General features: G+C 37.4%; 1 protein-coding gene across 2 annotated transcripts in view; it reads left to right on the forward strand.

Moving 5' to 3' along the window:
* The first annotated feature begins 1,725 nt into the window (after positions 1–1,725).
* Positions 1,726–24,225, forward strand: part of cntnap2b (contactin associated protein 2b) — a 28,837-nt gene continuing 6,337 nt past the window's right edge. For both annotated transcript variants that reach the window (XM_055032960.1, XM_055032961.1), the window contains exons 1-18: positions 1,726–2,091; positions 4,260–4,370; positions 6,541–6,734; positions 7,954–8,101; positions 8,367–8,570; positions 8,669–8,853; positions 9,447–9,590; positions 11,199–11,457; positions 13,581–13,730; positions 14,427–14,589; positions 14,703–14,809; positions 14,995–15,114; positions 15,408–15,523; positions 16,933–17,017; positions 18,395–18,551; positions 20,599–20,726; positions 22,267–22,437; positions 23,778–23,996. In XM_055032960.1, coding sequence (XP_054888935.1) covers positions 2,013–2,091; positions 4,260–4,370; positions 6,541–6,734; positions 7,954–8,101; positions 8,367–8,570; positions 8,669–8,853; positions 9,447–9,590; positions 11,199–11,457; positions 13,581–13,730; positions 14,427–14,589; positions 14,703–14,809; positions 14,995–15,114; positions 15,408–15,523; positions 16,933–17,017; positions 18,395–18,551; positions 20,599–20,726; positions 22,267–22,437; positions 23,778–23,996 — 2,740 coding nt within the window. In that variant the 5' untranslated portion in view covers positions 1,726–2,012. The remainder of the gene's footprint in view (positions 2,092–4,259; positions 4,371–6,540; positions 6,735–7,953; positions 8,102–8,366; positions 8,571–8,668; positions 8,854–9,446; positions 9,591–11,198; positions 11,458–13,580; positions 13,731–14,426; positions 14,590–14,702; positions 14,810–14,994; positions 15,115–15,407; positions 15,524–16,932; positions 17,018–18,394; positions 18,552–20,598; positions 20,727–22,266; positions 22,438–23,777; positions 23,997–24,225) is intronic.

Raw genomic sequence — 24,225 nt, forward strand, 5'->3', positions numbered from 1 at the left:
AAGAAGGGAGAGGGATTGGAAGAATCCCCAGAAGACATTGGCATTGTCATTGAGGGAGTGGAGGTGTTGCATGACCTGACTTCAGTTGCCTCAGCATGTGCCCTGCTTCTGGGTTTGATATATGCCCTTAACCTGGCTTATCCGAAGCCTCTGCGCTTCACATTTGAAGTGTTTCAAAAAATCTTCATGCAACTTGACCAACACAAAATGTCTCCTAAAGTTCAGAATTTGTTTGGAAGACTTCAGACCTCTCAGTAAAGACAATTGTATGTTGTGCAAAATGACAGATTATTTTCTGTCTTTGTTTGAACATGAGGGGGCTGTGTTTTGGAAGCTTAACCTCAAGGGACTGAACTTTTTGAATTTCTTTTGGGACATTGTGCATATTAAAGCCACAGCATTAGTAGGCTGCTGTAGTATTGTTCACAGACACTTTCACAGTGTTTTTTCATATTTTTTTTTCAATTTGGATTAAGCAGTGCTTAATGTTTACTATTCTGTTCTGATGTCAGTTAACTTAAGTATCGGAGATGGTTTAAATGCTGCAAGCCATGACCCCACAACCTTGTTTGAAAGCATGTAGATGTTATTGCTTGTTTTCAGTTTGTTCTTGAAGATGTTAAAAACAGACACACATGTTCTTACATTTTATGTAAAAACAGTTTAGGGATTGAGAATGTTGATTTCCTTTATTTTAGGAGGACTTGTGGTAAATCTGAAAAACATTGTTTTTCAGAGGAATATCTGGATTCTACAAGCTCACACAGGGATGTCCAAAGTTTGTCCTGGAGAGCCATCAATGTGCAAATGTCAGATGGACTATTTCAATACCACCTTGCTGAATTTACACACCAGCAGACACTCAGCTGAGCAGAGGCATAGTAATGAGCACTTAATTTTATTTGGAGATTGGATTCATCTGAAAGTTGGAGGATGGTAGCTCTCCAGAACTGGACTTGGGGTACCCCATGTTCAGTTTACTAAAAAGCTAACTCAATTAAGCAGACAAGCAAAAGATCTGTGTAGTATGTTCAGTGCAAAATGTGTTGTGAAAAATCTGTAAGTTTGTGATTTCACAATAAAATTTAACATTTTCTATTTGTGCAGTGTAGATTTGTTATAACCAAGTTGAATTTTTGGGTAGTGTAAAGGAATTTTACTGCTATTGTAAAAGCTAAAACATACTTTAAAAGTGATTTATATTTAAGCATTATTGTAAGTACAAAATATGCATAAACGACTTTGGGTAGTTTCATTTTTTAACTTAGAACAACTTACATTTTTGAGTTGACTTTCTATAAATTTAAGTAAGATGGATTAAACATTTGTATATGAAATAAAGTAAATAAATTGCGTTAGACTGACCTAAATTTATCAAGTTAAACAAACTAAAAAAATTATGTTGATCCAACTTAATTGAATTACTTGTTACCTACAGAAGTAATTCAATTAAGTTGGATCAACTTTTTTTTTAGAGTGTGGATCTCTCAATGTGAGGCTGTCAGCTCTATGCTTTCATGGACTCTAGTTCTTATTTTTATAGAGACTCTGCGCAGCCAGCTCTAGTTTTTCTTTTCTGGTTCCTGATCTTGATGTGTTCAGTTTGAACATTTCTTTGTCTTCATGTATATTGAGAACATCTGAGCCCTTCAGGAGCTTTAGTTCTGCTATTCATCCTGGGATGTACCACACTGTAAGGATGGAGGGGTGGATGGTGTCCTTTGCTTTGGTTGGACACCTTCTGTTTCTTTGCTTGTCTGCCTGACAATGGAGCCGCAGCCCTCCGGCGGTCTGGACGGAGCCTGGACGCTGTGGACCAATCTGTGCTCGGTTTTTGCTGTTTGTTAGGGAAACGAGGCAATAGGCAGCAAACTAAGCGAGGCAGACATCCATTCTGTTTCATCGCAGAGAGAAAACCAAGTCTGCTGTGTTATCAACACACCGTCAGCGGGGGGCGGGGAGAGACACCTGGAACCACTCAGTTTTTGTCTTTGTTTGCCTTTTCTGTGAAGATGTCCGCTTTGACTGGGATGTTGGTGCTGCTCGTTACGTCTCTCATCATCACATCTAATGGCGCATTGTCAGCATCCCGTAAGTATATTATCATCTCTCTCTCTACTTCTGTGTGTGTGTGTCTCTCTCTCTCTCTCTCACACACACACACACACACACGCACGCAGCTTTTCCCTGCAATATATGAAGACAGTGTTTTGTGTGGAGGACAGAGTAGCGGACTATGCAGGATGATCCGTTGAACGAGATCAGCGGCCCAGCATCACCAACCGCGCGATACTTTCATTCATCAAGGACGAGAAAAGCAGAAGCTGCTTCCTGTAGGGGACACAGAGGAAGGGCCGGTGTGTCTGTGAGCCTCGTCAGATTTGATGGGTAGCACAGATAGTTAGAAACCTGCCCAATCCTCCATGGCACCCTAAACACATTTGGTTTTGGGCCCTCTAATCCTGCTTAGATTAGATGATTGGCATACCTGCTATAAACATCTCCGACAGTGCTGCTTACGTTGTTCCCTATTGATATGAATCATACATCCATGATATTGGAGTTCATTCATTTTTGTTTCTGAACACCACCCAGGTTCATCAACTAGTTTCAGGACCCGACCAGAACCCCTCAGAGTGAATTACCTTGAGAAATGATGAGATTTGGTTATATATAAAAACAGGCTTTCAGCCTGTTTACATATGACTGCCAGCAATCACACATCAACATGGTTATATAAGCTGCAGTGTGTGAGTGTAAGCAGATAAAAGGGACAGGAAAAGACAGAATCCATAACAATATTTATTAGAGATTTCCTGAATTTTGCAAAATGCCAGTCTTATCCCCCGATCTTAAAAACCTCAGCAAAGGTTTAAAAATCACCCACTGTCCTCTACTACTCTCCCTTCAGAGAGGTTTGTCTGATGGACTAGGTCAGTAGTTCCCAAAGATTTCTGGGCCCCACTATGGATTGCCCCCCAAAAAAGGAAAAAAAAAATCAACTGGACACGCACACCGTTCAACTAGACTAAACCGCTACACATTATTTTGTTTTCAAACACCACTGAAGTTTATTTCACACTTCAGGTTGCAACAAAACAAACGACAAACCATCTTTACAGTGAAACACTTTTGTGTAACTGTTTGGGTTTTTTTTCCATTCATCCATACTGCTTCCTGCCACCCCCTGCTCTAGGGGGCGCTCCACACTTTGGGAACCACTGATTTAATCCTTCCAGAAAATGTTCATGATCAAATATATATTACGGTTTTAAAAAATCACAAATTTATAATGAAATTGTTTGTTTTTAAATATAATCACGTAGAAATCATTACTTTAAAAAAAATCTGTTCCACTTGGTTTCACCACCACTTAGGGCTCCGGGACCCCAAGCTGCTGCTTAGTTTGTTTGGTTTGGGTCGGCCCTGCGCAGGCTGACTGGAGTGAGACTGCCCTGCCCTAGGGACAGGAGAAAGACTGGCTGGATATGGACTGAGATGAACTAATTCAGTTGATGAGTTAATAGAATAAATCAGAAAAAAGAAAAAAAATGCAGCAATTTTGCATTTTGTTATCACCTTTACACTTTAGCTTCGTCTAAAGTGAATTGGAAAAGTTTTTCACCTTGTTCTTTAATAACAATGATAACCTTCCAGAGTTCAGCCTCTATTTCCTTAAGAGCCTGTACTGTGGCGTGAGCTTTCCTCCTGAGCAGCTCAGATCTAACCTCAGCGCTCTGCTTCAACAGCAAAAGACAAGCTTGAAAAAAGTCAATTGCTCAAGACTATTTTGAAAACATGTCAGACGTGTTGTCAGAAGGTAATAGTGTGAACATTCATGAAACAAGTTAAAATCCAAAGCAACAATACAAAATAACACACAAAACATGATAAATCCAGTTTGTTTTTTTTCCCTGGTCTTTCTGCGTAAATGAAAATAGATAAGACACTTCAAAGAGCTCGTCAGAGTACCTGCAGGAAAAGCAGCAGAGGAAACACAGAATCCCTTCACACTCCTCTCAGCCGAGACTCCAGTAATTAGGCTGTTCATTAGCCAAAATGTACATGTAACTTTGTTGATGAGAAAGTACTATTACATTCTGATTCTAGTGATCTGAAATTCCAGTTTTTGATGAAATGTCATTGTTTACCTTTTTTAATGTATAGATGATTTCTGTTTCACCTTGCAACTGCTATTACAGAATACACAACTGACTGCTGAAGGTGATCTTTGTCTTTTTTCAATCTTGCTGGTTTAGGGAAGTGTGATGACAGCTTGGTAACACCGCTTCCCATCAAATCCTTCAACAGCTCATCAGAATATGGCAGAGGATATGCAGCTGCTTTTGCTAAACTCAACAGAATACAAGGTATGATGGTGTGATGTCAAGCACTTTGCAATTCTGATGCTGTGTGAACATTGATTGCCTTTCTAAGAATGTTCATTCTTTATATCTACTGTTTTCTTGAAGCTTTTGCTTACATAATTGGTTTAAGATGAGGGTGTCTTTCTTAAAGTTTGGAGGGGTGATATTTCAATATTCATAATAGATCGGAGAGCAGAGACAATTAAAAACAGTAGCGCAGGGAGCATTAGCCTACATCTTCTATATTTAGTCCAGTTCAATGTAAAGCTGCATAATTATTCTAAATACCACTGTGATTTCAATGTGAGTACAGCAACAGGAGGGACTGCTTAGATGGAAGGCTGCACTATATAGTTTCTATACATTTCAATTCTGCTCTCAAATCATTTAGTTAATTAATTAAATGGAAGTTCACAGTTTTTACAATCATTTATGCCTAATGTCAATGATGTTTGTCTTACAAAGGGTTTGAACCTGCATCCTCTTGGACCAATAATGACCAACTAATGCTCACAGCAGGTGGCGAGGACATTAGAGAAACTTGAGTAAAATGGGGGCTCATTATAATTAGTGTCATCACTGTAATATTTAGCTAGCTATCAATTGTTTGCACATTGCTAAAGTCAGACATACACTGCATGTCTCTGCACTGAGTTCACTCACAGACTGAATAGTTATTGTTGTTTGCTTTGCTCTACATCTCACCTTTTTTACAACGACATTTCCCCTTACAACAGTGTTTGTAGTTTTATTATTACTCCTGGTGGTGAATTGCAGGAATAACATTGATAGATCAATTTGAACTTCTCAGTGTTTTGTGAAACATTCCAAACACAGGACGGTCTGAAATGATCCAAAGTGACAATCCTTGATAAAGGCTCATATAGCTGGACATAGGACAGGATGGAGCTTATATTCTGTCTACAACATGAATGGATGTTATATTCTCTGCCCACTTACGTTGCAGCGTTAGATCTTTAGTACTTCTGTTTTGTTCTACTGGAAGTTGAGTCTGTGATAAAAGTCAGTAAATGTTGTGTTTGAAACTTCTGTTGAGAAAACTTCAAAAGACTTTGAAACTGCTTTCTATGTTCATGACTTTGATCAGTCTAGGGTAATGTTTCTCAGTTCCGGTCTTCAGGGACTACTGAATGGCATGTTTCAGATGTTTCCCTACTGCCACACACCTAACTTTAATGAGTCATTCTTCTGCAGTACTTGATTTCATGCAGTCATTTGAATCAGGTGATGTGGAAAAGGAACACATCTAAAATATTCAGGGCCCTGAGGACCAGAACTGAGAAACACTGGTCCAGGGCCAGGATAGTAGTCAGAATCTACCATGTATGACAATTCATTTCAAGATCCAGTTACTAAATAATTTATCATACCATCATGACTTCTCACTCAGACAAAGACTGTTGATTAGAAGTATATATCCACAGTGAAGTGATTTCAACAAAATAAGTTTTAATCATCTGTTTCTCCGTATTGTCAAGAGATTTGTCATGTTTCTCTGACTTGGCTTAAAAGAAGGCACACATCTAAAAGAAACGAGATATTAGTGAAAAACTCACATTGAGAAAGTTTTTTTTTTAATTCTCCAACAAGCTTTTCTTGACTCAAAGTATTAAGCCAGAGTCTTTACTTAAATCTGAGAGATGGTAAAGAAGCCCTCCAATCTCTAGACCTGGAGCTTAGAGTAGTAAGTGATATATAGGGAAAGTGGTTGCCCATGTCTTGAGTTCAATTCCCAACCCTTGGACTTTTGCTGCATGTAAACTGTAAATAAAGACCACTGGTGTAAGAAAAAACACTAAAAGAAAGAGTAAATATGGTGAGAAATATGTTTTTTCCCTAGACATTATGTTTTTTTAGCTATATATGAACACATGGATCTAAAGCTTGCCTATTGCCAATTCACATTTTACTGAAGCCCACTCACTGTTCAGTGGTTAGATTGATTCTTGTCAAGAGTTTGTGTTTTTGGCCTTGATTGTAGCAAGAGTGAATTTGTTGAAAGCAGAGATAAAATGTTTACGAGCTCCATAACAATGAGAATAGAGCAACTTTGTGTCAACTGAGTTATACCTGAGAGAAACTGAAGGAGTAGATAAATTATTAATTTTTTTCTGTTTTTCAAATTTCTCACTCTGAACAACCCAACATCTAGGTGCTGGAGGCTGGTCACCTTTGGATACAAATCGTTACCAGTGGCTGCAGGTAGACCTGGGCTCGAGGAAGCAAATAGTTTCCATAGCAACTCAGGGGCGCTACAGAAGCTCCGATTGGACAAGTCAGTACCAGCTGCTTTACAGTGACACAGCCAACAACTGGAGGCCATATTTAAAGGATGGAAACATTTGGGTAAGATTAAGTTAAACATTTTATTTGCAGAAAAATGCACAGTCTTGTCACACAGAGACACGTCTAGTTTGGACAGTTTTATTTTCAATTCAGTTAGTTCATTTTATTGATATAACATCAAATTTACAGAAACTGTCATCTCATTCTTCAGGTTTAAATTAAATGCACCCAATTCAAATCCATATTAATTCCAAGTATCCTAAAATGTCTCCAATTCATTACAAATATCGAAAGCAATCAGATACATGATTCAGTCATAACAACAAACAAAATAAAGCATAGCTACTTGAGTAATTGTAACCCTCTAGCAGAGTTAACATTCTGTCTCTAAACCTCACACAATATTATGCTGCATGATCTGTTATACAATGTCTTTTGTTCTGAAATACACCATGTTCCAAATTATTATGCAAATTGGATTTAAGTGTCATAAAGATTAAATTTTTGTTGTGTTATTAAATTTATAGATGGTATTGTGTCACAGGGCTCTTTGAATCACTATCATTAATTTAAGAGAGCTGTGTTGACTAGTTTGTCTGATGAGCTCAATTAAAGGAAATCTACTTAAGAAGGATGTTCCACATTATTAAGCAGGCCACAGGTTTCAAGCAAGATGAGAAAGAAAAAGATCTCTGCTGATGAAAATCATCAGATAGTGTAGTGCTGTATGACAAGGTATGAAAACATTAGATATTTAACAAAAACTGAAGTGTTATCGTACTGTGAAGAGACAAAGATGGCTGATTCAGAGCAAAGATGGGTTTGCACAGATAAAGGCATAATGAGGAAGGTTTCTGTTAGACAAATTCATGGAAGTAAGAGCAGCTGTTAAAAAGCCCTTACAAAGCAGCAATTAGTTATTTGAAGCTGCTGGTGCCTCTGGAGCCTCAAGGTGGAGGATCCTCCAGAGATTTGCGGTGCATGAACCTACTATTGGTCTCATTTATAGTTCCAGTCAGCACTACTGTTGCAGTAAAACAAAAAGATGGCAATCATTTAATTACAAGAAATAGAAATGCAATATAATTTATTGCAACAGAAACTACAGGAATAAAATATTATATACGTAATATATATTATGTAGTAGAACAGTATTTCCAGCTCATCTAAATAAAAACCCTTTATCCAAAATGAACAAAACACAACAATGGAAATGTATTTTATTGCAGCAGAAAAATGAGATAAAATAATACAGCCTAATATTAATCGCATGTTTCAGACATTTAAAGGGAATAATAACAGTGAAGATGTTGTACGTGAAGAACTACAACATGCTATAGTGGCCCGCTACATCCGCTTCATCCCCCTGTACTGGAGCCAAAAGGGGCGGATTGGAGTCCGCTTGGAACTCTATGGCTGCTCATATTGTAAGTAGAAATGCACAAAGGAACAAACAATGTAAAAATTGTGAACTGTGATAGACTGAATATTATCCAATTTTTGTGTATTGCTGAAAATTAACTGGACCCTTTAATCCTAAAAGTACCTGGAGATTTTTTCATTTGAAATAGAACTGATTTATGAATAACTGCCAAAACTCTTTCGCACTCTTAGACATTTGCTGGTTTATGATTCAGATTAATTCCTTATGCAAAACATTGAATTTGACTTTCTTTTTCCTTTGTCTCTAAGGGGCTGATGTAATCAGTTTTGATGGCCATAGCATCATCTCTTATCGCTTCAGGAGTAAAAAGATGAAAACTGTGAAGGATGCTATTTCTCTAAAGTTTAAAACCACAGCCAGAGATGGTGTGCTGCTTTATGGAGAGGGACAGCAAGGAGACTACATCCTGCTGCAGCTTCACAGGGCAACAATGGAGTTGAGCATCAACTTAGGTAGGAACATTAAAAGGTGAAAGGACTAAATATATTATCTTTCAGAAACGACTTGTGGGATGTTTACCACCTGTGTTGTTTGTGTTGCTTTTCTCCAGGTAGCAGTCAGTACAATCTGATTAAGGGTCACACCTCTGTAACCAGTGGAAGCTTATTAGATGATGGTCACTGGCACTATGTTGTCATTGAGCGTCACCGTAGAAATATAAATTTTACATTGGACCACCGAACTCAACAGTTCAGGACTAATGGAGAGTTTGAGCACCTGGACCTCGACTATGAGGTAAACTGTTCATGCACTGAACTCCGTTAAAAACTTCATGGTTGTTCCACCAATTAATGATTTCTGAACTCTTCTTGAATTAAAATGTTATTGTTGTTTCTAAATTAATATAAACTTGTTTTCTTTGCATTACTTGAAGTCTGAAAACTGCATGTTTTTCATTATTTTGACAATTTCTTATTTATCGCAAATAAACATTAAATCTATGCTTTGAATTTCAGAGACATGTCAGTAGATCATAGAATAAAATAACATAATCCATTTAATTCAAAACATCCATCGATCCATCCATTATCTGTTCACCCTTGTCCCTAACGGGTCGGGAGTTGCTGGTGTCTGTCTCCAGCTGTGTTCCGGGCCGGGGGCGGGGTACAGGGCATACTCAAAACATATATCTATAAAATGTCAAATTAGACAAACTGATCATTTCAAGCGGTCTCTTAATTTTGTCCAGAGCTGTATTTAAATGTCATTTTTTTTCTTGTGTGGTGAATATCACACATTCACTGACCACACTGTTGGCATGTTTCATTCAAAATGAGTTTACACGTGTTTAGTGATGACTATCCTAACCGTACTCTGCGTTTTCTCAGCTTACCTTTGGAGGACTTTCTGAATCTGCAAGAATGAGTTTAGGTGGCAAAGATAACTTTGCTGGCTGCATGGAAGGAATCACCTACAATGGAGACAACATCACCAGCTTGGTGCGCAGGAAGAAGGTGGACACCTCCAGCTTTGTAAGAGTCTCTACTTTTTCTTGCATGTTTCTTGTTTAACATTTTGTTTGAAAAGCAAAATGTTAAACATTTTCAAAAAGCAATCATAAGGTATTTTTATGGCCATATTAGGAGATATCAGCCTTAATATTTTCGAAATCTTTTGCAAATCTTTGCAAAATCTTTCAAACAAACCTGACAAAGTCTCTCTGGTGTGTCTAATGTGTGACTTTATGAGAAAAAAAATCGACACTTCATTTCAGTGTATATGTTTTATAGCTATATAAATAAACTGTGAAGGTCATGTATACACAGGATACTGATGGGTTGGTGCTGAATGTGCAACAATTTTAACTTCTGTGAGTGTTTTCGGTGGGGAGAAAATCTAATTTTTAATTCAAGGTGCAGATTATACTAGAATAAGAAAGACAAGAAACATCAAAACATTCTCTTTATTTATGACCACATTTCCAAAAAACTGAATTCTTAAGTGTGTAAGTGTAGCACCAGGTTAGTCAATAACAGTCCTGCACAATGCTTTAGTTTTTTCCCTGAATCATTACCAGGCCTCTGCAGAACATTGACATGGAGATGTGTGGACTATTTGAATCATTTATGGTGAACACAACATCACATATACAAATTAGTCGTTACTTGGCTTACTCAGCAGGCCAAGAGGTTGTGCAGCTAAAACCTTTTCTTTCCTTTACATCCCCCAGAATACTGTGAATTTCTGGATCGAAGTTCAATGAAATTATTGGACAGTTTATTGGATATACTTTCTGTTAAGTTGATCACGTCTATACATTTTGTTATTGATTATTGACCAGCCCTACCTCTCTGGATTAAAAAAAACTCTATAAGCTCACCACTGCTGCTCTGATGCTGCCTGTAGCTGCTCAAACACACATCAGTGCTTTGCTGTTCACTGCAGCAGGTGAAATGTCGATACTGGAGCAAATTGCACAAAGTGACAGCTGCTGTGGTGTGGAATATCGTCATAAGTTTCTAAAAGCTGCCTTGATAATTAGTGCTGGTTCAGTATAATCCTTGAATTTGTCCTGACAATTTGGTACGTTTTTAGTTCCATTCACAGGTAAAAGGCAATTAACAAAAACAGTTCCAAAAACTTGCAGTTTGCTTTGTGAGAGACTCAAATACTGAATGGATGCTTGAGTCTCAGGTCACATGGCCGGTACAGTGAAACAGCAATGGCTCTTTAAATCAGTTATGGTTCCTCCATGGTTTCACATGACTCATCTAAGTCAGCAAATGACTTAGATTTTTTTTTTTATTGATTTTGAAAAGCTAGTTGCAGTGCTAGCTTATCAAAGCAATGATGACCAATTGCGGCTGTGGAATTCCTAATATTTTGTATTGTTTTCTTTGTTTTTTTTTATTTGCAGCTCAGAATAAGAGGTATTCAGTGAGATGCCATCTAAAGGATAGCTGTTCACAGTCGTAGTCAGATTGACTCACTCGATCAAAAATTGTTTTAAAAAAATAAAGACATGAGTGCAAGATCACTGAATCATAAACACTTAGGAAGCAAGAAGTGGTTTGTTTTGCCTTTTTGTGGTCATTTCTTGCAGCTAATTTTTCTTCCACTGGATTTATGTTTCACTGCAGCGTAACCTGACATTCACCTGTGCTGAATCCAGCTCTTTTCCTGTCTACTTCAACTCCACATCCTTCCTGCGGCTGCCGGGTCAGAGGGACAGTGACACTCTCTCAGTAAGCCTGTCTTTCAGGACGTGGAACCCCAATGGAGTGCTGATGTTCACACAGCTGGCTGAGGGTTGGTTGGAGCTTTTACTGATTGAAGGCAAGATCACTGTCTACATGAACGTGACACAGAAGAGGAGCACTCGTATTGACATTTCATCAGGTGAGCTCAGCTCTGTGTTTAGAATGGCCTTGGAAAAACTCTTGGTTCTTGGCTTGTGTTGCAGAAAGCAAGTGGAGACAATTGGAAGCTGGATTGATTGATTATTTTATTACATTTAATGAAAATATGTTTATATAGATTATCTAAACTATGAGAGTTTGTGACTGGATGTGCTGTAGGAGATCACTGACCAATAATCTTATGTACGGAGAGGATAGAGGGATTCTGTCTGGACAACAGACAGAATCCTCATTGTGGCCGTTCCTCTGTGTGTTCTGGCTTTGGGCTGCAGAACTACCTCAGGAACCACTCCTAGGAAAAGACTCCTACAAAGAGTAGAGTCACGAATGTTAGAGCTGAACAGGGTCAACGGCCGGCTTTTCCGTTGTGTTGGAAATGTGGTACGGATACGTAAACAAATATTTTACCATGAAAGTTTTATGTGGACAGATGGTGTTAAGCTTGATATCGTTAAGATTATCATATATTACTCCACTTTCACGCCTGATCTATGGCACAACTAGTTGCTTGTATTGGTACATTTAGAATTTTCTGAAACTTCCCAGGTATTCTCTGGCAATGTGGCAAGTTTTGATGCTGCATGGAGATATGAGTCTTGGGCACAACATTCTGTGACATAAGAAATTTTTCATTGTACTGGAAATTCTGGATCCTCAAAAACGCCATGACGAGAAACCCTTCTGCTACCAGAAAAACAGAAAATGTTTGCTGCAGGAATGATGGAAGCATGAACTCCTGTAGGCTCCATGCTGATTAACACAGCATAGAGCAATGAAGCCACCTTTAATGAGCCAGACTCTGACTTGTTACCAGAATATCTGAACACAAGTGGTCATAATCAGCGGTTAAAGTAAGCCAGTACTTTTAAAAGATTCTGAACCGGTATGCAGTACTGGGAGGACGACTGCAATAAGCCCATCATTCAGAATTAGAACAGACCTTCTTTGAAATAGGCAGTTTAATACACAACGTAATCTGTTTACAGTTTTTTTCTCTCATTCCAAATTCTTTCTGAACTGTCTGTACTGCATGATGGAACCTCTCACTCCAGCCATCTCGCTCTCTCTTTTTCTCTCTCTCCTCCACATCCTCCCTGCCGGAGCTCATAGCTTCATCACCAGCCTTCAAACTGTTTGCTATGTTTACGTCTGTCTGCTTGTTATAAAATGTCCCATTTAAACGCAAACAGTGATTATCTAATTGTATTTCATGTTAGTTTGTTCAATTAAAACAACACAGCACACCTCAAAAACAACTGCTTATTAACATGACCAGAGATTTCACTGGTATTAAACGGTAGTTCACGGCACGCACATCTTCCAAAAGATGGTGGTTGCTGATCGGATTGGTATGTGATATGATTTGTCGTATGATTTATGAACTGGAACAGTTTATACAGTTTATACAGACATAAAACATGCCGCTTGCACTGGACAAACAATAAATCACTTATCATTCACAGACTTTAAAATAAAAACCACAAAAATACCTGGGGACAGTGAATTTTGAATTCAAGCAAAATCAAAACCTGATAAAAGTGCAGAAAACAATAAGTTGTTCAAAAGAAAATACGGTGATTCAGAAGTTAGTTTTGATAAAAATGTGCACTTAAATACAAGTAAAGTTAATAATATAATCAGTGGCATGCCATTAGGTTTCAATCAGGACCTTCAATAGACATCAACTGATGTGCAGGACATGTGTATTGTCCTGCACAACATGTGTGATCAATACACATGTTGTGCAAAAACTATGCACCACACCAAGCCACAGGCGCCCAAATAATGCTTCAAATAGACAAATTGTAATTACATCAATAAATGTAAATGTAGCTAATGACTTATGTGGCAGAACCAATATATAGATATAGTTTTCACATTCTGAAGTGGTTTAACTTCTGCCTTTTCCATACAGGTAGACTATATGATAGTAAAATATTCATGATCTTGTTTTGGTTCACCCAATGAGCCACTGATGATTTTCATCATAGTACTGAACTACTTTTCCCCCTGGTTATAATCACAGCAGATTTTTCATTTTTAATTCTGTCAATTAATTGTGATACTTGGATGTTCAAATAAAATTATATTTTCACCTTTTAGGTATAGGTCTGAATGATGGCCAGTGGCATAGTGTCCATTTAAATGCACTGGACAACTATGCCATGCTGACGGTAGATGGAGATGAAGCATCCACTGTTAGGACTGCTATTCCTGGCCAGATCAAGACAGGAGGAACCTACTACTTTGGAGGTGATTGATACCGTACCTCATTACTTTTACCACCAGCACCAAAAAAAAAAAGATGATGATTTACTTTCCAGTATGTTCTCCTAAGAGTCACTTCTATGTACACAGTTTAAATGTTAAAGGAAAGTAAAGTTATAGAAATGGTTCAGATATGGTTTTCTGCTTTGGGTCTTTTGTTTTTGACTTTAGCATGTCAAAGTGATTAGTTGAAACAACAGAAACAAAAACACAGTGACAGTGACCACAGCTAAAAAAACTTTCAGGTTCAGTTAGAAGCCAAAAATGAGTATTTTATATATTTTGGTATCTGAATGAGTCAATCCCTCTCCTAACATGGGAGTATATTTAAATGTATATGCTTCATATAATTCTTAAGGATACTTCAGTGTTTTAAGATATTATTATTTTCCCCCGACCTGTCAGTGGTGGGTACATTGTAGAAAATGTTTTGCAAGTGAAAGCTGTTTTTGATTCTGCTGAAAGCTCAGCAGGTTTGGACCCACACTCTTATAATAGTGCTACTCTTTCAAGACCGATAGGGATGTTCTGAATGAGATATTTTGGTGGGTTGCTTTCAGCTCTATCTTGCATATTTCTACTCAAAGATTCACACAGCTGTTTGTTGGTTAATATGTTTTCTATTTCAAAATTTACAAAGTTTACTAATGATGGTGTTTCTCCTTTTTTCACCATCTTCAGGCTATTTCCCACACACTAGCATTTGGTCACAACAGCGCTCTTTCCAGGGCTGCATTCAGATGATCCACATAGATGACCACCTGGTGGACTTGCGGGGTGTGGAGGAGGGTGATATTGGAACCTTCGAAAATGTTAGCCTGGATATGTGTGCAATTATAGACAGGTATATTTCAGAGAAATACTGTAAAAAAAAAATTAGGCTTAAAACTAAAGCCTCCCACTGTGGTTAGAGCGCTGTGATTCACATTATTTTTCTACTGCCATGTGTGAGGACAGGTGTGTTCCCAACCACTGTGAGCATGGAGGGAAATGCTCCCAGACATGGGATACATTCAGCTGCAATTGCAGTGGTACTGGCTACTCTGGAGCAACATGCCATACACGTAAGTTCACTCATAGATCACCTAGAGCTGCATGTCAAGTATTGAGTGAATTGTAGCTAGTCAATCAAAAGGTTAAATCTGCCTGGGATCTGAACATGTCTCATGAGAAGGTTGACCTGCAGCTTCGCTTTATAAAATGTGTGGTGATCTTCTTTTCTATTCTGTTTGTTGCTTCTGCTCTCTAGCGCTGTATCAGCAGTCCTGTGAGGAGTACAAGCATCAGGGGAAGAGCTCAGGCAACTTCTGGATTGACCCTGATGGTAGTGGCTCTCTACCCCCCTTCAGAGTACACTGTGACATGACAGGTGAGATGTTTAAGCTAGAATAATCAGATTTAGTACAGAGTTAGTATAATCAGAAGTTAATACTCTCATATAACTTGTTTAGCTGTGCACATTGTAACAAGCTTCCCTCTTCATTTTAGTGCCCATTTAGTCCTTTGTCTCAACATAATGTGTTTCTATGTATGTTTGTAAAGCAATGATAGATTTTTTTTTCATTTTTTCTTTTTTTTGTTTCTTAAATCTGTTATATCTTTGGCTTCTTTTCCAGATGAGTTATACATAAAAATAATTGAGCTTTTTATGGAATCTTTTAGACACAGTGGTTTGGACCACTTTAAGGAACAACATGTCTCCTCAGACATCAGTCTCTGCTGCAGATGAGGATGGAAAAGCAGTACTTCTGATTACTTACAATGTCACTGATGAGCAGGTATGTAATGGTTGCTAAAATGTAAATGACTCTTTAAGCTTCTCTTACTTTAAGTAATCTCACTATATTGTCTGTTAATAACTGGTGAAGTTTTATCAACATAGGTTATTGTATTTGTGTTTTATTAATACACTTAAAATGGGATCGGTAATGGGACAGTTACTTTGAAAAACTAACTTTAATCAGATTATTGATTACTCCTTGAAAAAGTAACTTAGATTACACACTTGTTGATTTGGAAAGTAACTAAGTTACATTAAAAGTATCGTTTTTAGTTCCTTTCAGCAGCTGCTAAAGACAACAACACTCTATGACCTGTGAAAATGACATTGATCTTTGCCAATACTTAATTGCAAGTTATTTTATCATGGTAACATCAACAATGTGTCTCCGCTTATAAGGATGAACTGAGAGGGAGATTGTTTAATGGTTACAACAGTCCAAAAAAAAAAACTTTAATTTGGTAATTTGTGTGTGTTTTGTATGTTCCAATGTTGTCTGGAAGACAATAAATAGGATTTTATTCCCCCCCACTGTAAGCCCTTGTGCTCCACCGTCCAGGTCGTGCGTTACGGCCCTGTGTTTGGTGTCAGAGTGCAGCTCACAGAGCTCCTCCTGCCGCTCCACAACTCAGATGGCTCCTGCACAAATTTGTGACACTTATCTTAATATTAAGAATTATGATGTTTAATTGCAGAACTTTACAGACTTATTCATTCATGGCTGTTTTCACGTTTATTGCACTGTTCATATTAGTCTCGATGTTTACAGTTTTCTGGAGCGCAGCGCTCCAGTTTTCTACGCGTCCAGTTTTCCTCAAGACACGTAGAGGAAGCTTGACGTAATTCACAGGTGATATATTACCTGGACATTAACAAAGATACAACGGGACGGATCGTTCAGGAAATGATGAACAGGGACAGTCTGACTAAAACTAATTGGATGTCAGACAAATTCTGGGGTTTGTGTCTGCTTATTTCCAAGCCCAAAAACCGCAAACCACATCTCATTAAATTTGCAAGCGACTTTAAGATTGTAAGTCTGATTGCTTACAATAATCGGACTTGACGAGTGGAGCTCAAAATAGTTCCCGTTTTTCCAACAACAAAATGTGCATCTCTCTCTTCCCTCCATTGTTTATGCTTTTGTTGCTGCTGATACTGTTGCATAGAAATGGTGGTTAGTCCCCAAGATGTATAGAGGAAATAAAATTGTGTTCTTTAACTGAAAATAAACCAATTTTTATTTGTAACAGGAATCATTCAAAATTATGATTGGACATCAATATGTGAACATTGTGAATATTTAATGGGAGTGTGCATTTTCCATATTTAATATTATTCCATATTTCATACATATTGTTCTATTTATTTATAACTTAAATCATCAACTGTGCCTTTGTGTGTCAGGTACTGTCAGTCACCAGCAGAGCAGAAAGGTGTGAACAGTATGTAGCTTACACCTGCCGAATGTCTCGTCTGCTGACTGGTCCAGGTAAAGTATTCATCATCATATTCTCATTGTTTTAGGAGGTGTTTGTGTGATTTTCAGTGCTGCTTAATCACATGATTACCTTTAGCATGGTTCAAGAAATATGAACAAGCATTTCTTACAACATTGAAATAATCTGAAGAGATTCCTCAGATTCTTTCAGGGCCCTTTGAGCCTTAACTCCTTGAAACTGAGATCAGCTGCAGAGATTTGTTGCACATTATCTAACAGTGTATCCTTATCATACTTTGTATTCTTTGCATAAGTTTGTTATAGTTGATCTTGTGTCCATGGAGAACAGTCAACTCGTGCTCAATGAACAGTCTGTCATCCATCACTTCCAAAGACTTCACAGGTTGAAAGACATCAACTGCTCAGGTTGGCAAATATAGGGAAAAATTTGCACAAAAAAATGAGCAAGAAACATTTTGTGACCAAAGTTCTTAAAGAGTTCAACAGATTACTTAACAGAAGTTAGATCATGAAAAAATTTTTTCACTTGAATCAAAACTCAAGTTATATTGTTTGGACAAAAGAACATTACTGTAAACTTGATCCATTTTTCAGTCCCCTTCCCCTCTTTTATCAATCTTCTATTAGGAATCTTGGTGTCATTTTTGACAATTGTTAGAAATTGGATTAGCAGGCAAGCTCTGTTGTGAATTAAGCCTTTTTCATCTGTGCCTTCTAGCAAAGCTTAAATTAAGCTTCTGCATCAAAGACTTTGAGTAACTCATCCACACCTTCAATACTATAACTCATTTTAGAAAAATATGCTCCAATCTTCTTTAAAGAATTTCCAAATGATTTAAAAAGCCACAGCTAGACTTTTAGAAATGAGAGTAATAACACCAGCATTAGCTGGCGGTTTCTTATTGGATCCATTTTGAAATATTTTTATTGGTTTTTAAAGCTGTAAATGGCTTCTCCCAGACTTTTCTCCAGAGCCTTCTTTACAACCATTCCATTTCTAGAACATTTTGGTCAAATAAGAAACACTCCTATGTATTCCCTGAACCAGACTGAATAGCAGAGGAGAAGGGGCATTTGATGCCACCTAATTTGTGGAATAACTTATCATTCAACATCAGATCCGTTCATAGTCTAGAATATTTAAAATCACTCCCTGAACCTCATTTTTATTCTTTATCATTTACGTAAGACCTGTCATCCTAATCCAACTATCCAGTCTGTTTAATTTATTGTGTTTTATTCTTTTTGTATTTGTTTTTATCTATGGTTTTTTCTAAAACAGCACTTTGATGCAGTTTGTAGTTGTTTTTAAAGTTCTTTATAAATAAATTGACACTGGCATTAACAAAGTCCTATTTTAAATAAAATTGAAGTAAACTTTATAAACCTTGTTGGATTGACTCCTAGATGGCACTCCATTTACCTGGTGGCTAGGAAGAGATAATAAGAGGCATTTCTACTGGGGCGGGTCAGGACCTGGGATACAGAAGTGTGCCTGCGGTATTGAAAACAACTGTTCTGATCCCAAACACTACTGTAACTGTGACGCTGACCTGCGAGCCTGGTAAGTAGAGCAACAAAACAACTTCATGTATGTGCTGCATTTGTTGTTTATCAGGCCTGACCATGAAGGCACTGTAAATGCCTATTGTAAGATTTCTTATTCTTGTTTTTCCAACAAAGTATGCAGCTTTTTGGAAGCTGCATACTTTAACAAAGTTAACATACTAAGTAACAAACTAAATAACAAAGGTGGTGCTGTTTGGTAAATGTAAATGACCACAAAAACCAGGAACACTTCCACTCTGGGTGAATTAGTTAATCAGAGATTCTGAAAGTGTAGACTGTAAGCTTTCCACAAACACATGGAAATAAAAAAGAAGTTGTTCTTTACTCCCAAGTGTTGTGTGCATTAATAACATTCATGCCTATTGGTAATTAGATAAATAAATAAAAGAAAAATAGACTTGAGTTGCTTTGGCAGAAACAATTTTTTTCTGCACCATTAAATAAAAAAACATTCACTCTATCAATTGTTTATTTCTTGTTGTATTTAATGAATTTAATTTAATCATTTCAATTAAATAAAAGTAACGACTGTGAGCAGAGCATTATAAGCAAGCAAAGTTATAAAAAACAAACTGAGTCTCACTAACTGAGACTTGAGTCCAACCTTTCACAGTATAGAACTGTTCAGAAGAATCAAATCGCAAGTGAAACCCATATCAAAACTCTTTTGGCTTCCTTCTATCACATAAGTAGTTTTAAGCTATTAATCTATTATTATTTTAACACAATCCTTTGATAAGCCAGCTGTACACTGAAGTCACAGCAAGTATCTTGCAAACCAAGAGGGGGCGCCTGCGGACCATTAGTAGTTTGGGGATCACAGTTAGAGATGCAGGCTTCACAATTACTCTGACTATGTAATCAAAGCATAGTCTTGATGCATTGAAGGTCAATTGTTATCAAAATCTTTTTCATACATCAAAGTATGTGGGCATTTCTGACCATATGCCATAAACATCTAAATCAGGGGTGGGCAACTCCAGGCCTGGAGGGCCGGCCTCCTGCAACTTTTAGATAAGTCTCCACTTCAAGACACCTGAGTCAAATAATGAAGTCATTAGCAGGACTCTGGAGAATTTCCCTGCACTTAGGAAGTGATTCAGCTATTTGATTCAGCTGTGTTGGACCAGGGAGACATCTAAGAGTTGGAGGACACCGGCCCTCAAGGCCTGGAATTGCCCACCCTGATCTAAGTGGAATAACTTTCACACACAAGCTTCCAGGTGTATCAAAATTTGTTTGTGTCACAAGAAACCAGAACTAGTCACATACACATGATCAATTGGTGACATCACCTTAGCCCACCCTCTCAACAGTAGTACCAGAAACCAGTAGTCACCTGTTTTCCTACTGATTTTCTTACTTTTACTCTTTAATTCATACAGATATAAACCTGTGTTTAATGAAATAGAACAACATAATTTTCTCAACGCTGCTGGCTGGAACATGTGGGCATGGCATAGTGTCTAATTCCAGTTCCTTGCTGTTCACAAACAGTTTGCTCGAAATCAGATGTGCATCATCCGATTTGCACCCGACAGCCTGATAGAGGAAATAGTTTGGGCCAAGTGAGATAATTTTCTGTGTTCAGTCATATTTGACACAATTTTATGCCTATTATGTTTTGAAAAAATTGAATGGGACAGAAACAGGGCTTTAAAGCAGCATCTTTTGCTGCTTTAAAGCCCTGAGACTCGCTGGCTGCACTGTCTCCCCCCTGAAGCCAGGGCTGACTCACACACACACACACACACACACACACACACACACACACACACACACACACACACACACACACACACACACACACCCACACCCACACACACACACACACACCCCTACACACACACACACACACACAAACACACACACACACACACACACACACACACACACACACACGCATGCACACACAAGTGTTCCTCTGCAATTACTGCTTTCTGGTACTACTGTTGAGTTTTTTGTTTTGTTTTTTCTTTTTCCGTTTTGGGTGTTATTTTGCCTAAAATTATGTTTCTTCCTGATGTGCTTTTGTGTGATAGGATGGAAGATGCAGGTTTGTTGGTGTATAAAGACCATTTGCCAGTCAATACAGTTGTGGTCGGTGATGCAAGCAGATCCGGATCTGAGGCCAAGCTGACTGTTGGGCCTCTTAAATGCCAGGGAGATAGTAAGTGTTCTTATGACGTATTCTAAGTCCTGACACTTTATCTTAGACTCCATTCACACCAGATTAAGACCACATGGCTGCAATGATTCTTGTTACAGTTTGAATGCAAACATAGCGCCACTCCTCCCCTGGATAGAAACTGAAAAAGAATACAACTTTCTTTTCTTCTGTTCCAAATTGTCAACCTGTGCGTTGCTCCAATTTACACACCACTTCATATTTTTACTCACATTTGGCTAGTGGTGGATTTTCACCCCTGGTCAAATGCAATCCAAACCAATGCGACCATTTGTGAAAAAGTAACAACAAAACCCAAAGCTGATCACTGGTAGAATTAAGATTACTATCTTCGCTGAAAACATTACATTTTAAATTTCATTATGGTCTCTTTCTTGCACAATGACAATAAAATGAATTTTGATTCTGATTGTGATCAACCTGCTTGCAGAATTTGAAAAAGATCACATCATGCTACAGACCTAAAGGAATGTGTCTGCTCCGTTTAGCCTCCCAGCAATTAATCAGTGTATCTCAGATCTGAGCCCTGTGCAAACCACTTTCAACATTATGTGCAGGGAGTCTATGTGGGGGTTTTTTATATTATTTTTCCTTGAGTGTTTTTTTGTCCTTGCTGTTGGTCGGTCAAAGCAGTGCCAAAAGTATTACAGTAAATTCCTTGCAGCTCTGCCCACCCTGCACACCCTGTGTGGGCTTGATGAGCATTTACCTGCTGGCATGTGACCAGCAGGTATATGACCAAGCCTTGCAGGTTTCACATGAGTCACCACTTCACCAAACCGGTTTATTCCATGAAATCCCAAAAATTATACCACCATTTTAAGACTTATTAGAACTTCTAAGATGAATTCTGGATGCATGTTAGAAGTCCTGTTCAATAACCAGCATAGACCATTAATGTTCTGGCTGATTTTAAATAATGGGCTGTGTTCTTTGTCTGCTCTGAAGGGCCAAACAGATTTCTCAGCTAAATGCAAACAGGCTTTATTTTATTTTAAAAAATTTATGAAGACGTGAGTCATAGTTTTATTACAATGCTGGTGATAACGACACATCACTGACATGTTTCTTGACAGTTCTTTACCTCTTGTTTTCAATTGATTAGAAACACAGTGACTCTTAACTGTTTGAGTTTTATACCTCTTATAATGTGCTAAAATCTACTGATCAACTTGTTGTTCAAAAAATGAGGCAAAAAAACCTCAGAAGAGCTCCTATGTCAAACTGATTTCTATCTTGGAAGTTTTAAATAAATATTTATATCTCACTTTTAGTCTTTGGGTTATAATGCAGCAAAAGAATCACATAGGGTCTGATTGCATTTGTGTCTTATTGTTCTTGTTCCTCAAGTTTATTTGATGGAATCAATTTAAGTGTTAGAGTTTATACTGTTTTTGTAAGGTATTGTGCATGTTTCCACCTATATGCAAAAAAATTAGTTTAAATGATTGGTGTTTATATTAGTGGAAAGTATAATGTTTCCAGTATTTTTAATACTTTTTCCTTTTTGCTGTAATTCTAGGAAATTTCTGGAATGCAGCTTCCTTTAACAGCCCCGCCTCTTCACTTCACTTCAAGTCCTTTCAGACTGAATCCAGTACTGATATCTCATTTTACTTTAAGACATCTTCCAATTATGGAGTCCTACTGGAGAACCTGGGAGCCAACAACCTCCTTCACATTGAAATCCGAGGTGTGTATGTATATGTAATACCACAACAGTACCATGAAGCAGTATATATGACACAAATCATACTTCTTTGGTGTTGTAAAAAAGTGCATTATGAAATAGAATTTTTCCCAAGAGCATCATTTGTATTTCTGGAGTTATGATTGCCATGACACACTGTCAGCCATGCACTACCTAAAAGGCATGTCGCTTTTTATCACTATTGTCGTTTTACTGAAACTTATTGTGATAAAACTTAAGGTTCATGTCCCCCACTGTAGAGTGAGAGTACAGTGCCCTTTCTTTTAGCTCTTCGTGTAACTTGTTCTGTAATTTTATACTATGAATCGAAGTACAAAAGCTCTTTTTGCTCAATGAATGTTTGAGTAACCCGTTAAGTTATATCCTGCTTCTCTTTCAATAAAATTTTCTCTATGTGCTCAGGTAACAGTTTATTTGATCCCTTAAAATGAGCTATTTTAAATTACACCTGATCATCAAATTTGCATTATTGCATTGATCATTTCTTCTATTAAATAACTTATGACTAGTGAGTAGAGTATGTTTGTCTATGAATTTTTTCTAGTTTCTTCTTAAAAAGGTTTTTCAAGATTTTTAGAGAACTGAGGAAGAAGAGAGGCAGGCCTGTAATTTTTGTAATTTTATTGCCAGTTTTATACATTGGTGTAATCTTTGCTATTTTCATGTTGTTGGAAAATTGTCTTGTTTAGAATGATAAATTACAAATGTAGGTTAATGGTTTAGAGATGCCCTCAATTGCCCTTTTAATTGTTTTCATGTCTCAATCATCACAGTCAGTGGATGCTTTAATTTTACATTTATTCATGATATCAATGATTCTTTCTTTTGTATGGGGTTAAGACACATTGCATTACTCTCAATATCATTTCAATGAGTTGCTGTTTTTATTGTAGGTATTTTTTCTGGTAAGTGAGGTCCTATATTCACAAAATAACCATTGAATATATTTACTTTCTTCATATTGGCAATATTCTGGTCATTATCTAGTAATTACTACTCTTAGAAGTTTTTCTGATAACTATTAAAAATGTTCCATGTCACTTTAGTAATAATGATAATTATTATGAATTCATAATAATATTACATTAGTTAATTTATTTTCATATTTCTTATTCAGTAGTTCTGTGTTTTATAAAGTTTTTCTTTTTACATGCATTTTGATGATTACCTTTACACCCTAGACTTATGTTGTTTGAGAAATCTTGAATTGGTTAATCAACTGTTAGTTGTGCATATTTTGAACTCGCTTTGACATAAGACTATTTATTTTAAAAATCTGAGCTGCCAGATTGAAGATGTTATGTTAATGTTGTTTTTCACAGAAGGCTCAATGGTCCTGTTATCTTTTGATTTTGGAAAAAATCGTGTTGAGCTCACTGTTCAAACACCAAAGCCTCTAAATGATGACCAGTGGCATCGTGTGGAGGCAGAGAAGAACACCAAAGAAGTAGTACTACAAATTGATGGTCATTACAGAGAGGTCAAAGCGACCCCCCCACTGGGACACGCAGAACTGGAGTTCTACAGTGATGTATATATTGGTAAGTTACATTTTTATATCACAACAATTCTACTGTATTGCAGTCCTGGAGGACTGAATTGATCTGAGACTGTAGCTGTTGAACACAGAGGAGAGAAGGTCAAAGGGTATGAAGTTATGAAATGAGCAAATTTGCTGCCATTTTACTAATTAAGCTCTAAGAATATCTATTTAACCTCTAGAACAACTTGGCTGCAGACTAATTTATAGATCAAAAAAGGTCAAACTGT

Source organism: Poeciliopsis prolifica, unplaced genomic scaffold (assembly GCF_027474105.1).
Source record: "Poeciliopsis prolifica strain line A6 unplaced genomic scaffold, Auburn_PproV2 SCAFFOLD008, whole genome shotgun sequence".
NCBI classification, from domain to species: domain Eukaryota; kingdom Metazoa; phylum Chordata; class Actinopteri; order Cyprinodontiformes; family Poeciliidae; genus Poeciliopsis; species Poeciliopsis prolifica.